The 13968-nt window shown below is 37.2% G+C and overlaps 1 protein-coding gene across 1 annotated transcript in view; it reads right to left on the bottom strand.

Moving 5' to 3' along the window:
• The window catches only part of MYO3B (myosin IIIB), a 181701-nt gene that overhangs the window by 122382 nt on the left and 45351 nt on the right, over nt 1–13968 (bottom strand). Inside the window, exon 8 of the mRNA XM_074145732.1 lies at nt 11265–11330. Within this exon, the coding sequence (XP_074001833.1) occupies nt 11265–11330 (66 nt within the window). The remainder of the gene's footprint in view (nt 1–11264; nt 11331–13968) is intronic.

Genomic DNA, 13968 nt, shown 5'->3' with positions numbered 1-13968 from the left:
CATCAGGAATTTTTCAGTAATATAACAATCCAAGTGAAGTTATGTTATAGAATCATAGAATAGTTTGGGTTGAAGGGACCTGTAAAGGTCATCTGGCCAACACCCCTGCAATGAGCAGGGGCATCTTCAACTAGATCTGGCTGCTCAGAGCCCCATCCAACCTGACTCTGAATGTTTCCAGCGATTGGGCATCTACCACCTCTCTGGGCAACCCGCTCCAGTGTTTCACCACCCTCATTATAAAAATTTCTTCCTTGTATCTAGTCTGAATCTATCCTCTTGGTTTAAAACCATTAACCCTTGTCCTATTGCAACAAGCCCTAATGTCATGGCAGTTACTTTTCAGATAGTAACACTACTGGAGTTTAAATGGATTCTCGTCAAGAAACTGCACAGTTCTAGACAGAATATCTTCTGTTTACCAGAAGCACGAAGAACATACAAATCTTTTACCTGGTGGTATGCAGTTATTAATACAAATTCTACTCGAAGCTCTGGAACAATGCACCTTCAAAGACACTCTATGGACAAGATCCAGAAGCTGCAAGAGATATTTTTCCATATAGATGGCCCTTAGGTGAAACACCCACATGTCCAGTATACTGCATTCATTAAGGAAGCCCAAGAGGAAGAGACGTAAGGAAAACATTTTACAAAAAAAGTTCTTAGCTTCTCTATTATGTGCCCGAAATGCTAGCTCTTTGGGTCTGGCAGGTGTTTTCATGAGCATAGTTAAGTTCTGTCAGGGAGGTGGTACTGAAGACTACCTTAGGATTACCTTTGCTTCTGTTGCATACTCCTGCCAATCCCCCGCTGACTGTTCACACTGCCTGCATGCTACTCTTCTGCTCTGCAGCTATCAAAGTTTATGTATTGTATCATCTATATGCAGCCTTCACTCTCTGGTAGTAGGATATTTTTGCAATCTGTGGTCACTTAGGGTTTGACTTGAAACGCAAGTAAAACTTCATGAATTCATAAGACGACCAAGCTAATGACACAAGATATACACATAATTCTGTGATCAAAGACTCTGTTCCAAGCTCAGACAGAGCACACCTACTATTGTGCCAAGTTTGTGTCTGTATTGGAAGAACAGAACCCTTTCAGATGGTTAGTGAGATTCCACAACAAAGCAGAGAGCTAGTAACTACAAGCTGCGCAAGCATGAGGGACAGCTGCTTAAATTCACATCCATAACTTTTTGTGTGAGCACTTCAGTTCAGGGAAGAGACTGACAGGAGAACGCACATTTTCACTGAAGCTGGTTTAATCCATCAAGTTAAATGGCAAGTTCCTAGCACATTAGGAACATAGCAGCAGAAAGACCAGGCAGGCCACAGGACATTGAAGCGTGTATGGCATATACACTCTCCTTTTGCTCTGAAACAGAGCAAAGTGTTGACACAGTGAGTTCTAGAAATTACTCCTTATTATGTTTCAAGTGCCAGCAACTGGCTTGCAGCTTAGTCACTGTAGATACTGTCGACTCAGCGCATACTCAGATACTCGGTGCCAATTTGGTGTGTCACCAGGCCTGCCAAGATGGAGTGCAGGATGGAGAGCTGTCATGTGACACTGAAGAGATAGTCCTTGTATTCCACCTCTTGGTGCGCATTCCTTTGTCCTAATTCCTCTCTAGGTAGACAAGACCTATTAATATTCTGAGGTATATTTATATTCTCTGCTTCTACACACTGTCATTTCAACTGTGTTGCTTTTAGTGCCACACTGAATGCATGCTGCTGTTGTTCTTAGTCAATGCTACCTGTAAAATAACAATTCTTGGGCCACCAGTTCTGTGCTAGTGAAAAATGACACATCAGACTGCCAGTGTCACAGAAGGTGTTCAGTAACATATTATCTCCTATACTGGAAGCCGCATTGACACTATGCTGCTTTTCAGGAAAAAATAATTTCATATAGAATATCGGCTCTTACGATGCTAAAGGCTGCATGATGGTGAGCATTATCACAGTGTTTCCTACTGACCTGCACCCTGAAATAGAACTATAAAGTGTGAAAAAGTTAATCATATGGGTGCCTGAGTCCAAAGTTGCCAGTACATTCAGTCGGGAGATGCATTCCATGTAAAGGCCAGAAAAAAAGAAATCAGGAAGTAATACACAAAAATCCAGCAATGTTAACATTTGAAAGAGGAAGAGTAAAGTACCAAAACAGCTTTTATAATGACACTTACTAGAAAATATTCTTATTCAGTGCAGCCAAAGAAATCAGTGTATGCCATATTAAGAATACAATATTAAGAAGCCACATCACTGAAGGATTTGCTTCTGAGGAAAGGAGAAAACTAAAATATCTTCAGGTGCTCATCTGAGCATTTATTTAAGACCAATTTGGACAGTTAGGTTAGGCTCTGTCAAACATCAAATATGCTGCAATTACAGATAAAACCAATAAGTATGCTGCAGCTGCAAATTAAACCAATTTGTTTGGCCTGTAGAAATTATATATATAAAAAAAGAAGTGGTGAGACTGCCTTGCATTGAGCAAATTGACTAGCAAATCTACTACAAGATGGGTTTCATATAAGGTATAATGAAAATATTATCATATTTGCTGTGCTATTTTTCAGATCTAAAGTAATGTGAAGGCTAAGCAAGTAGAGATTGAAAAGGAAACATTGTACATGTTTGCCTTGATGAAAGTCAATCCATTACCTAATTTGAAATTCTAGTATCTTCCATCATGCTTTCTTAGCTGAAAATTAATTCTCAGAATTCATTAGTGTCACTACATTAAACATAGGTTGCAGCCATTTGCTGCAATCTCACAGCCAGGCTCCTAAGCACCATTTCCATTCTGCCACAATTACAGGCAAAGATGAAGCATTTATTAGCAGGGGATAAGAGCAGACTCCCATACATGCAGGCCTGTCTGAGACAGCCTCTAAAAATTCACTGGCTGCTTGCACTTGGACGATAACATTGTTGGAATTGCTATGTCTCCACAATGTAAACTGCCATTTTGCAAGTAGCGAATCACATGACTGAAAAGGGGAGCTATTTATCAGCATTCATGAGCTAATATTTACTAATGAATAAATGGAAAGAGACAGATTTCATAAGAACTGCAATGGAGGCTTAAGTCTCCTGTGTGCTCAGAAATAGAAAACAATTACTAACGTCATTCATTACTGCAGCTAAACCTAAGTAGAACAGCAGCACTTATTTCTTTCAGAAATTCTCTTTTATCAGATCTATTATGATCTATTTGGCCACAAGCACTTTAAAAATAAAGAAACTAACCAGGTCCAACCATTATAGCTTAGTTACATTACGATGTACTTTGTATAATATTTTGTTTTCTTCAGTTATTTCATTTTGTGAATGCTACATTTTCCGATGATTTCTCATCTGCTGGCAGTAGGTTGCCAGAACTCAGTTTGTCTCACAAACCAAATATCCAACCAGACATCTAGTCACTTTTTATCATCTACATGCATAGAAGATGCATTGGTTATTATTTGGAAGAAATGATGACTACATCAGACTCTGTATTAGAGCTGGGGAATCCAAACAACAGCCTCTGGGCAAGAGAGAGATAAAGTCTCCAATCAGATCAACAAATGGTTAGATAAAGTCCTCATTACCACCCCTATCTCTCTGCCACCCCTGGCCCATCAGGGTGTCTCCCCGTCATCTGCTCCTCACACAGCTCTACACCACTCTCCTCAGCCCTCCAAATACTTCACTGCTTGCACAAGCACCTGCTGCCTAGCAGCGAGGCATCTTTTCAGCACTCTCCTATTGGGATAGAAGAGCTTTCCAGGGTCTTGAACAGGACTTCAGGTCATCCTGAGGTGCTGAGATTGTCTCCTCCCAATTCCAGAGAAAGCAGTTACTAGGTTGCCCCCACAGGTAGGGACGGCTTAGCTGGGGATCTAGAATGCAGATTTCCCAGAGGAAGAGGAGAAAGAGTAAGGTCATATTCTCTTGATCCTCTCCCTAAGCAGGGAGAAGGAGGTCTCTAAGTTCTGAGATTTTTATTTTTTCTTCCCCATACTTTCCCAGCTACTTCCATCAGAAGGTTGTTGCATGGTGAAAGATTCATGAAATCAAGAGCATGACCCCAACTGGGTTTACTCCCCTGCTTAGAGAAATGCAAGGACAGACACCGATGAGCAAGATTGTCTAGGCCAGGTACATGAGTTCAGAAACCTTCCAGTCAAGGAAGGAAAAATAACAATCTCTAAGATTGTTTTTAACTGGTTAAAAGGCTCTGTTCCTATCCATCACTCTGACTGTTCCTCCTACCTCTGTACTACACATAGCTGTGGGAAACACTGGTCAATCACAGGCAGCAGAGAGGTGGAGAAGAAAAGGCATTTCATGAATTACATTTGTAATAATGATGCAGGGATGTGCATGCTTCCCTGAAGCCCCCCTGCTTCCCATTCCCAGGCCTGCCCATCCCCCACCACTGCAGGTCACTCGTTTGCAAAAATAAACTAAAAAACTGTGACAGCTTTGCCAACAGCATTTCTGTTTTCAGTCCTAATTCAACAGGACATAAAGGATATAAATAACCTTATCTTCAGAACTATATATAGCTGCCCCTTTGGAAAAAACAAACACTGAGCACTAAGGGTATGTATATAGGTTAAATAGGCTTCCTGTCTTGTATACCATCCCATGATAAATAACAAGGATTTTACTGTTCCTTCTGCTACAATCAGATATCAGGATGCAAGACTGAATTTATGACAAAGTAGTCAATCATCATGTGCATAATATAAATTCTGATGGTCAGAACACATTTATATCTTTATTGATCTGCCTTTTGGTAGCGAATGCCATAAATTACTAATCTTCCCTAACAATGAGAGAAATACCCTAATACTGAAATGTCACCAGCACCTGTTTCTTAATAAATCTTCTTGCAGTTTAATTTTAACATCAAGCACCATATAGCGTAATTTAGAACACACACCTGAAACCTAACAAAGGTCCACTCACACTGAAATTGTAAAATTAGGTGTAGTAAATAGCTTTACTTCTTCTATAGCTTCAAAAATTACAACAGGTTTCCAAGCCTCCTGAGGAGACACAACAATTTATTCTGGCTCATATACGTGATTTAGAGAACAAACAATGGAAACTCTATGGAGTGGCAGCTCTCAGAATTGGTCAGACTTTGCTCATGTTGAAACCCCTACAATTTTACCAGAGACAACAGAAATTCCGTCAGAACAAGCTAGGGAGCATCTCAAAACCAACAAATTTATTTATTCTATGATGAAACTGGGGTGTTTCTAGCCTTTTACCAGCAACAGGTCTGGTCTGTTTCTTTGGTCTGTCCTTGAAGACCCAGGAACACAAGGTGCCTTCAGAACCTTTTACAACTGAAGCTTTTTATTAGAAACAGTATGTTTTGCATTTTTACGAAACATTCTCCCTTAGGTATCCATCCTCCTTTGACACTACAGCATGCAGCTCATTTGAGGTAGTTGGAGCATAGAGAAGGTAGGAGATAAGGAAAGCATAACCTGATACTGACAGTTTCTTTCTTTTACATCTTACATTAAAGCTGAGAAGGCATCTAAGAACAGAGATATTTTTCTCTCCTTTGGTGGTAAATAAGGACTGCCACTAAAAAGGCAATTGTAGATCCACTATGCCATAATCACAGAGCATCTGGGAAAAGTTTCTCACTTATACACCATTAAGCTGACTGCTTGATGCCCTCTGCTGCGAAACCCCAAATCAAGCCACACTATGACGTCGTCATCTGAAGTAATTCACAAACACCCAGGCAGATGAGATCCAGTAGTTCTACTCATTGGGAATCCACAGGCAATAACAACATTCTTCCCATTACAGTGTGCCAGACCTGACTTGTACCTCATGGCCCACAGGAGGACAGAAGGCGCATCTTTGCTTCCTGGAGTTTCCCTTAATCTGGAAGCATGCTGGACTGCTTCATTCCCAGCTCTGCTGTTGATTGAGTGACTTTGAGCAAGATGCTCTTTGTCTCAGTCTCTTCAGTTTTAAAGGAAGGAACTGAACTCATCTCTATTCTGCAAGTACAGATGACTTAAAAATCCACCGAAAGGAATAAGGTATTACTATTCTACTGTTGCTTCAGCCCAACGCAAAGGTACTATTATCAGGCAGAAATGCTGGATTATTATTTGTTTTACAATTTTCGCAACTCCAATTTTTACCACTTTCCTATTTCTGTATTTCTGCCTTTTATACCATCAAAATGCATTTCAAACAAACCTGGATCATCTGGAACACATTCCTTCTTTGAGAACTAGAATAATTTAACTGGAAGGAATAAGTCCACCCCCTAAAAACAAACTGCTACAAGATCAGCACAGACATACTTCACTTTTCTCTGCTCCTGCCACATTCTTTCCTTCCCACCTTGCATCTTAGTGTTTGCGTCTACTACTTCTGTCTTACCGTCCTCAGTCTTCTGCCATGCTCAGTCTTTTTTTTACTAAATATTATGGAAGTCAACCCATGCAATAACAGGTGGTAACATCCTGCCTTTAGATTTCCTTTCAAGTAAAGCAGAGAGAGTAAAGCATCTAAGCCTCGAACAAAGCTTTAAAAGCATCCCAGTGAAAAAGCAATAGGCAGAGACTACTTGAGAAACTGAAATACTGATACTTAATGAAAATAGGAGCTTGAAGAAGGGAGTAAAGAAACTTTGTCTCATCAGACAATTACTTCACATGCTCTCTCTGATACTATAATCTTCTATGCAGCACACTATTCCTAGAATTGCCAATGCTTCCCAAATAGAGTTGTCTCTCCACCATGGATACAAATCCTTCTCACTACACTATACTTACTATTGTTAATGTTTACAATTGAGAATAGCAAGCCAATAAACTGACAAACTAGGGGAACCAAGGGAAAAATGAGTGCTTATCTACAGTGGTAAGGAACTCAACAGGATATGTTACTGAGTGAAAGATCTTGATACTATGACATCTGTAAAACCTAGCACAATTCTTTACAGGGCCAGGACTTCAAACCTGCATGGGAATTTCTCACCTCTACCTAAAATTGCATGTTTTTTCACTACAACTGCTCATTAGAAAGCCGAAGATAATTGTATCCATTATATTTGCCCATTCATCTGTATAAAAATGTCTCATGCAATATTCAAGAGCGGTGGAGATCTTTCGTCAGGTACTACAATTTAATATTTCAAGTTCATCTGTAGACAGATTCTCAGAATCTCCATCAATGAATAAAAGGCGAAAACTTACAGATTTGGTGGTAACCTTACACATTGCAATTTGTATCTTTCTGACATTTGCAAACCTCTCTGTCTTCTTAGACACTGAAATTAATTAATGAGTTATGTCAAACGCATATCATGTTCTCAGTGACAGAAACAGTAAAATGTTCTTTATGTAATATGAACAGTGTCACTAAACAATTGCTTAGTGAAAAAAATTTATCTGCATTCAGAGAAGTTAAATCTAAATGGATCACTTAAAACCTATATAATCTAGATGATCTATTAATTGAATAACTCTGAATGTAGACTCATCAATATGAAATTCAGCTTGTGAGGCCGTGTTTAAATTGAGTACAAAAATTTAGGTTTATCAAGACTAAAAATTATATTTATATTGTATTTGCAATGTCAACGCTAAAATAAAAGTTGCATTATGATGATAAATGTGACCATAAATCCTGTAACTTCACATTTTTACTTCAGTATTTCCTGAATTTCTTAATTCTTTAATTCCCTCCAGCTTAACAATGACTAATTAATTCAAAGAACCATCATAGCTAATCATTGGTTAAATAAGTTTAAAAGGAGGAGAATGTCTGTCCAGGGAGATACCATTGCTCATTTTAATTAAAATTACCATTTTGTGATGTAATGTAAATAAAGGTTATTGTATCCTTCTGCTCCAAGAACGTAGTAACTCTTCTATTTACCCCTCGAGATCAGTCAAGGTTTAAACTGCCAAGAAAATTATTTGCAGCATGTGAGATAACTGTAGTGAATGGTCTTTTAACATTAATTTTAACATATAGCCTGTATTATTTTATGAACAAAATCTGAAGCACTGTATGTCTAAAATGGTGGTGGATACAAATTGTTATCTTAAGAGAGCAATGTCATCTATGCTGTAGCTATCAAAAAAAAAAAGCTTCATAAACATTCATGGGCAAGGAATAGAGTGAGCTCTTAAAAACTGGTATTTTATTTCAACATAGAAATAACCACAGGTAAAAGTATATTGCTTTTAGGAGCCAATCCTCCAACAGCTGATGTGATTGTTGGCCTTATAGGAATAGTAAGCCCTATTAATAGGCAGCTAGAAATAAACAGACAATTCTTTCTTGCATGAGCGGAGCAGCCAAGTTCTTCATGGACAATTACAGGAGCACAGACAAATAGGCACACATAGAATTTTACCAACCTTTTAAAAGTATATATGTGCTTGCGTGTATCTCAGTAAATATCAAATACAAAATTAGGCTGCTGCCAGGCTTGGCTGAAATTGTCTGTATTTTTTTTTAAAAAACAAAATATCTAATTCAGATTAGCCATTTCATTGTAAAAAAACTTATGAGGACAACATATTACAGTCTTCATCCCATGTCAAGGTCAACAAGGCTGGAAATATAAATTTAAGTTCACCAAGCTAAGAACTATCCTGACCCCCTCTCCATTCAGATTTTGTAAATAATGCATCTGACTTTAAAATGCTACTGCAAAATCACACCTCTTGGGGCCGTAGAACCATAGTTAAAAATACAGACTTCATTTCTGAAAAAGATATTATTACTATTTTAATAGTTTAAAGAGTTACCTACAAAAGTGCATTGAAACTTCCACCTCAGGCATGTTGTAGATCACTAGAATACGAGAGATGTCTTACAACAAAAATGTCTCTTAAGGCAGTGGCATTTCAAGGGATGAGAACGGAAGGTGAAAAAACAGCTACAATGACCAGGTTTGGCAATCTTGGCATAAATAAAATTATTGTTTAATCTGAAGTCAAAAGTATGCTTAGCCAAAGCTGCATGCTTGGTTTTTGTCAGTACAAAGGTCTGGCTCACAGCTTGAACCAGATAAGCTTGTTATGCAAATGATGTTAGCCATCAGGAAGGAGGTAGATAATGAAATTATTTGAAAACTAACCCCTCATCACAAGGGTGACAGAAACATCAGGCAAGGTCCTAACATATGGATAAAAGGCAGTATGGAATTTATACAATCACTGCTTTTAATTTATCATAACTAAGCTGTCACAAGGTGGGCATCAACAAATGCATAACTAATGCATATAAATGAGCCAATTATCAGTAATGGCTAAAAGGTTTTCAGTTATATGATCCAATGTTTCATTATTTATTTTTTTCTGGAAAATCCACTAATGTAAATCCAAGCCTCCATAAAAACATCTTGTAACCTCTGCATCATAACGACACATGCCCGAGAATGAAGGAATGTCACACAGAATTCCATTTCAGTGTTCTCTTAAAGGTAGCTATAAAATCAGTATATTTATAACAATTGTTGCATTTCTCCATTTTAAGAGACTGCATATGAGCATACTTCCTTACTTCATTGTGTGAATTACTGTAAAAATGAAAAGGAAGATTTGAGAACCTGCAGATGTTGCTGGTGAGAGGAAGTAATTAAACAAAAGTAATTAAAAATCAATGTGATTAAAAATATACAATTTGAAGATATCAAAACCCCAAAGGACAAGATTAAAAACAAGCACAGCCATAAAGTACTAACGTCTGACTTCTTTATGAACAGTGTATGCTGAACTAAAGGACTGAACAAATGCTAAGAAAGGTTATACTTAGTTTTTTGTATTGTTCTCAAGCTCAGCAGGGACTTCTAAAAAGGAAGATACCAAGAAAACCTGTATAACAATGCTGAAGATTAATGCACAACGTTTCTGAGAAAGGAATGTAATCTTATTGACCAGGTGCACCGACTCTCTAAAGCACAAGTGGAATATAACCCACCAGTTCTAGAGTCCCCCAGAATATAAACTATTGTCCATAAATACTGTAAAAACAATGTTTCTCTATAATAGAATTCATCCACTACCCAGTGACGTTTGCAATTAAACACCAATTCTTCTATAGATCACAATGTACGCTGCTGTGTAAACAAGGACATGCATTACGGAGAAACAGAACTTGGGTCAATCTGCTCTAGAGGAAGGTACTTCTACCTCCACTGGAAGAGATTCTGAGTTACATTGCAGTAATGATAGCAATGGCCTTCCTCTGTAGGCCTACCATTACAGTATACCTACCTTCCTGCTTGATTAAAGATCAGCATAGAAAGTAAGACTATTTTTCATGGATTATTAATAAAATTTGCATTATTCTTTCTATGTCTAACTTCTCCTAAAATTGGAAGACACTACTACACAACTGACTGAGAAAGGTATCAGGTAGGAATATTGTACTCCTCAAGTAACTATACATTAACGAACAGAATAGATTCAAAATGTAGATGCGTATATTTTCAAACCCGTCTTGAAAAGTCAATACTGAGGAGCGGTGTTCAAAGTATTTGGTTATTTGAACAGTGTAAACTTCCCAAAGGTTTGATAGTATTATTCCCCATGTTACACAGTTTAGGCTGTAACAGGTTACAATGAAACCCTGAAGAAATTACTCATAAGAGTTGCTGTAAGATTTTTCAATATAATGCTAGCAACTACTAAATTATGATTTCTTAGTTTCACTGTAAAAAGAAAAAAATAAAGCAAAGGCATGTTTTAGTTCAGCGACAGCTGCATCCAGAAAGCTGGTACCACCTGGGTAACATATTACACTCTTGGTACAAGTAGAGCTCAATTACCTATATTGGGTTTACAACCTACTGAATATTAGCACAGTGGCAAAAAACAATTATTTTCTTTCTTATCTTTCAAATTCTTATATTGAATTGACTGGCAGTCATTTTCACTAACCTTCTTTCTCCTTGACACAAAATTTCACTGCAAAACCATCAAGGAAATCAGGTATATTTATAAACCTGTCCCAGGTCCATCAAAGTCAAAAAGCAAATCAACTAAGGAGCTCAGAGAAGCTGTGAAACAAATTATAAGAAGATCAAACTGTGCTGTATAGCTTTCAAAAAGTGAAGCATGGTCTAGAGTCTATGAAAAGAAAACGGAAGTTAAAAATCTGCAAAAGCAACCACTCCATAAAATAAATTCTGTTTTCAGATTGATACACGTAGGCCTTGCTGAATAAGCTGTTTTTAAAGAAAATAAAACTCACTGTGAAATGAAATGGTTGAATCCTCTGCACCATTTTTCAGGATGTAGCAAAGTAGGAGGAGGATTTCTGAAAAAATACAAAGTTTGGGGGTTTTAAATGTTAATGTTTACCAGAATTATCTCACAGATAGTCAGCAAAGATAATACTGGTTCCACTAGGGAGAAAATTATGATCGAGAAAGTAATGCTCAAATTGTCTATGTGTTCCCTTCAGATGCCTGTCGGGTTTTTCTTGCTGCTGCTTATTCACTGGCAGTTCTCCTCTTTTCATGTCCTTCTCCTTTCATGTCAATACCTTTGAAGTCGGTAGTCAGTATAGCTCACAGTGCGCTTCCTCCCAATACTTCCCTTTCAATTCAGCCTGACTCAGGACGGATCAACTGAAATTGGAATATTAACCTCACCATCACACCACTTTAGCCCTTTATGCCAGATCACTGACTCTGACCAAAACTTTTTTAAGTATGAATCTTAATCATAAGAACTACCAAACCGTCAACAATCTGTAGGATTTTCAGTCCAGATTTCAATCTGTATTCAGTTTGGATGACACTGTAAACCCTAAAACTATTACAAACAGATGTTATTTTTAAAGTGACATTTAGCAGACAGTATTTTTACATTACATAGTAAGATGGCTTTCCGTAAGAATAACCTTTTAAACTCTGATACGTTCCATGTTCATTGGCATTTAACAACTTTCCTTTCTGATTGTTACTGTTACAGTTAAATCACATAAACATAAAGAGCAAGGCCTATAGCTCATATTAAGTGGACCAAATTTTAAGTGGACCAACCTATAGCAGGAAGGGTTCATGAATCACATTATACTATATTATCTTCCAGAGGTTTCTTCTGCAACTTAAGATTTGATAAGTAATGAAGTCTATTTAACTTTTTAAGATTAAATATATATTTTATGAAACCTAAATGATTAGTCTTTTGCTGCAGTTGAGGGCTCAGTGCAAAGGCTCACATACTACTGAACTGGCAGAAAAAAATAAATCACAAAAAAATTTATTCTACAATAGAAACAGTCACTAATATTCTGGATTGTAACATGAGTCACCTCATTTGTACCGGGGCCACATTCCACAGCATGACACTGCTTGGAAGCATCTCACAAAAGAAAAAGGCAAACAACCTAAATTAGTGCTCACCTGCCTAGTAGTCTTGAATTTTTCATGCATATTCATTCAAAGAGTAGTTCCATTCAATAATTACCCTCAAAAATCCAAACAAAATGGTTAAAAAAAAGTAATTTATAATGAGGTTTTGTAATAGATGGACCATTTTTGTTCATCTGTATCTATTAAAAACAAATGCAGTCATCTAATTTCACTGCAGGCTGACATGTTTTCTGAGATTAATATGTCATTAATTTAATATGTTATGATAATGTTATAATAATTTTTCTCTTTTGTTACAGACGACTCAGGGAACACAATTTTCTTCATGAAGTGAAGAAACCCAGAATTTTTGAGGTGTGCATCCCTTACCAAATTTATCACTAGGAAAAAAATATGACTGGTTATTTTCAATGACAATAACTTTTCGGGGTTGTCTTCCATTTCCAAGCCCTGTAAGTTCATGCACATCACAGAATCTGATTTTTTACAACCATTAAAAAAACATAGAAAAGTATTTCTAGAGATATTCCCAGAAAAACAAAACAAAACAAAAAAACAACAAAACCATATCAAAGAAAGGTAAACTTTAAAAACTTCTTTCACTACAATAAAAATGATCATCAGTCCACGCATCCCATATGCATGAACTCAGCAAACAGCTATAAGGGACAGCCAGCTGGGGTTAGGATATGTTTTTAGTCTTTATTTTGCAGGAATGGTATCTGACAATTTGGATTCTGATAAGACCAGCTTTTATTGTACTGTGAAGTGCAGTGTATTTCTTTTTAGAATAATACCAGCACTGTGTACTGAATATTTGCTGTGAAATTTTGAATTTGAATGTCACTGCAAAATAATTTGCTTTTTCAAAGCGCAGTTACTATTGATGAAATACATAGTTTTGTCCTTTCTGTTCACACTGTTCTTAAGTCTTTCCATGGTGGTAACAACAGTGCTTACAAAAAGCATATGGTTTGGAGGCTATTTTAATAAGCTCACAAGGAACTTTTTGAAAAAAGACACAGAGGTACTTACAGTAGTTGCAGATATTATGATGGAAACAGGTGGGATTTCATCATGGAAGAACTGACCAGCAGAGCAGATGTCATTCAGGAAATACATTTAGTCATTTGCAGGTTAATGATTAATGGAGAAAGTCATGTTTTTAACCACACAGAACATGTTTTGTCGGACAAATTACTAGGCTACTAAGCTCTCACTGATAGCTACTCTCTCAGAGGTGGCTGAGCGTGCCACGTACCAAATCAATCCAACCAAGTAATCTGTAACTCTACAGATGTTTTCTTGAGCTTGATATTTTTGTATTTGTTGACAGAAGATACTATGTTATTCTTAGTGCCTTTGTAGTAAAAACATAGAACTACTGGTCGTCTGCACTTACATCACTAAATTGATGCTTAAGGTACCCCATCTATAAAATTGAGCTGATAAACATGACCAGAACCATAACTCATTAGCATCTATAAAGTACAGTGGTTCTCCATGAAGAAAGACATTAAATAACTACAAAGTACAAAATTGGCTCACCCTCTTCTGGCATCATATCTAGAAAGG

The sequence above is a fragment of the Numenius arquata genome, chromosome 3, assembly GCF_964106895.1.
Source record: "Numenius arquata chromosome 3, bNumArq3.hap1.1, whole genome shotgun sequence".
NCBI classification, from domain to species: domain Eukaryota; kingdom Metazoa; phylum Chordata; class Aves; order Charadriiformes; family Scolopacidae; genus Numenius; species Numenius arquata.
The sequence above is the reverse complement of the archived record's forward strand: the minus strand, read 5'-3'. Positions and strand labels throughout refer to the sequence as shown.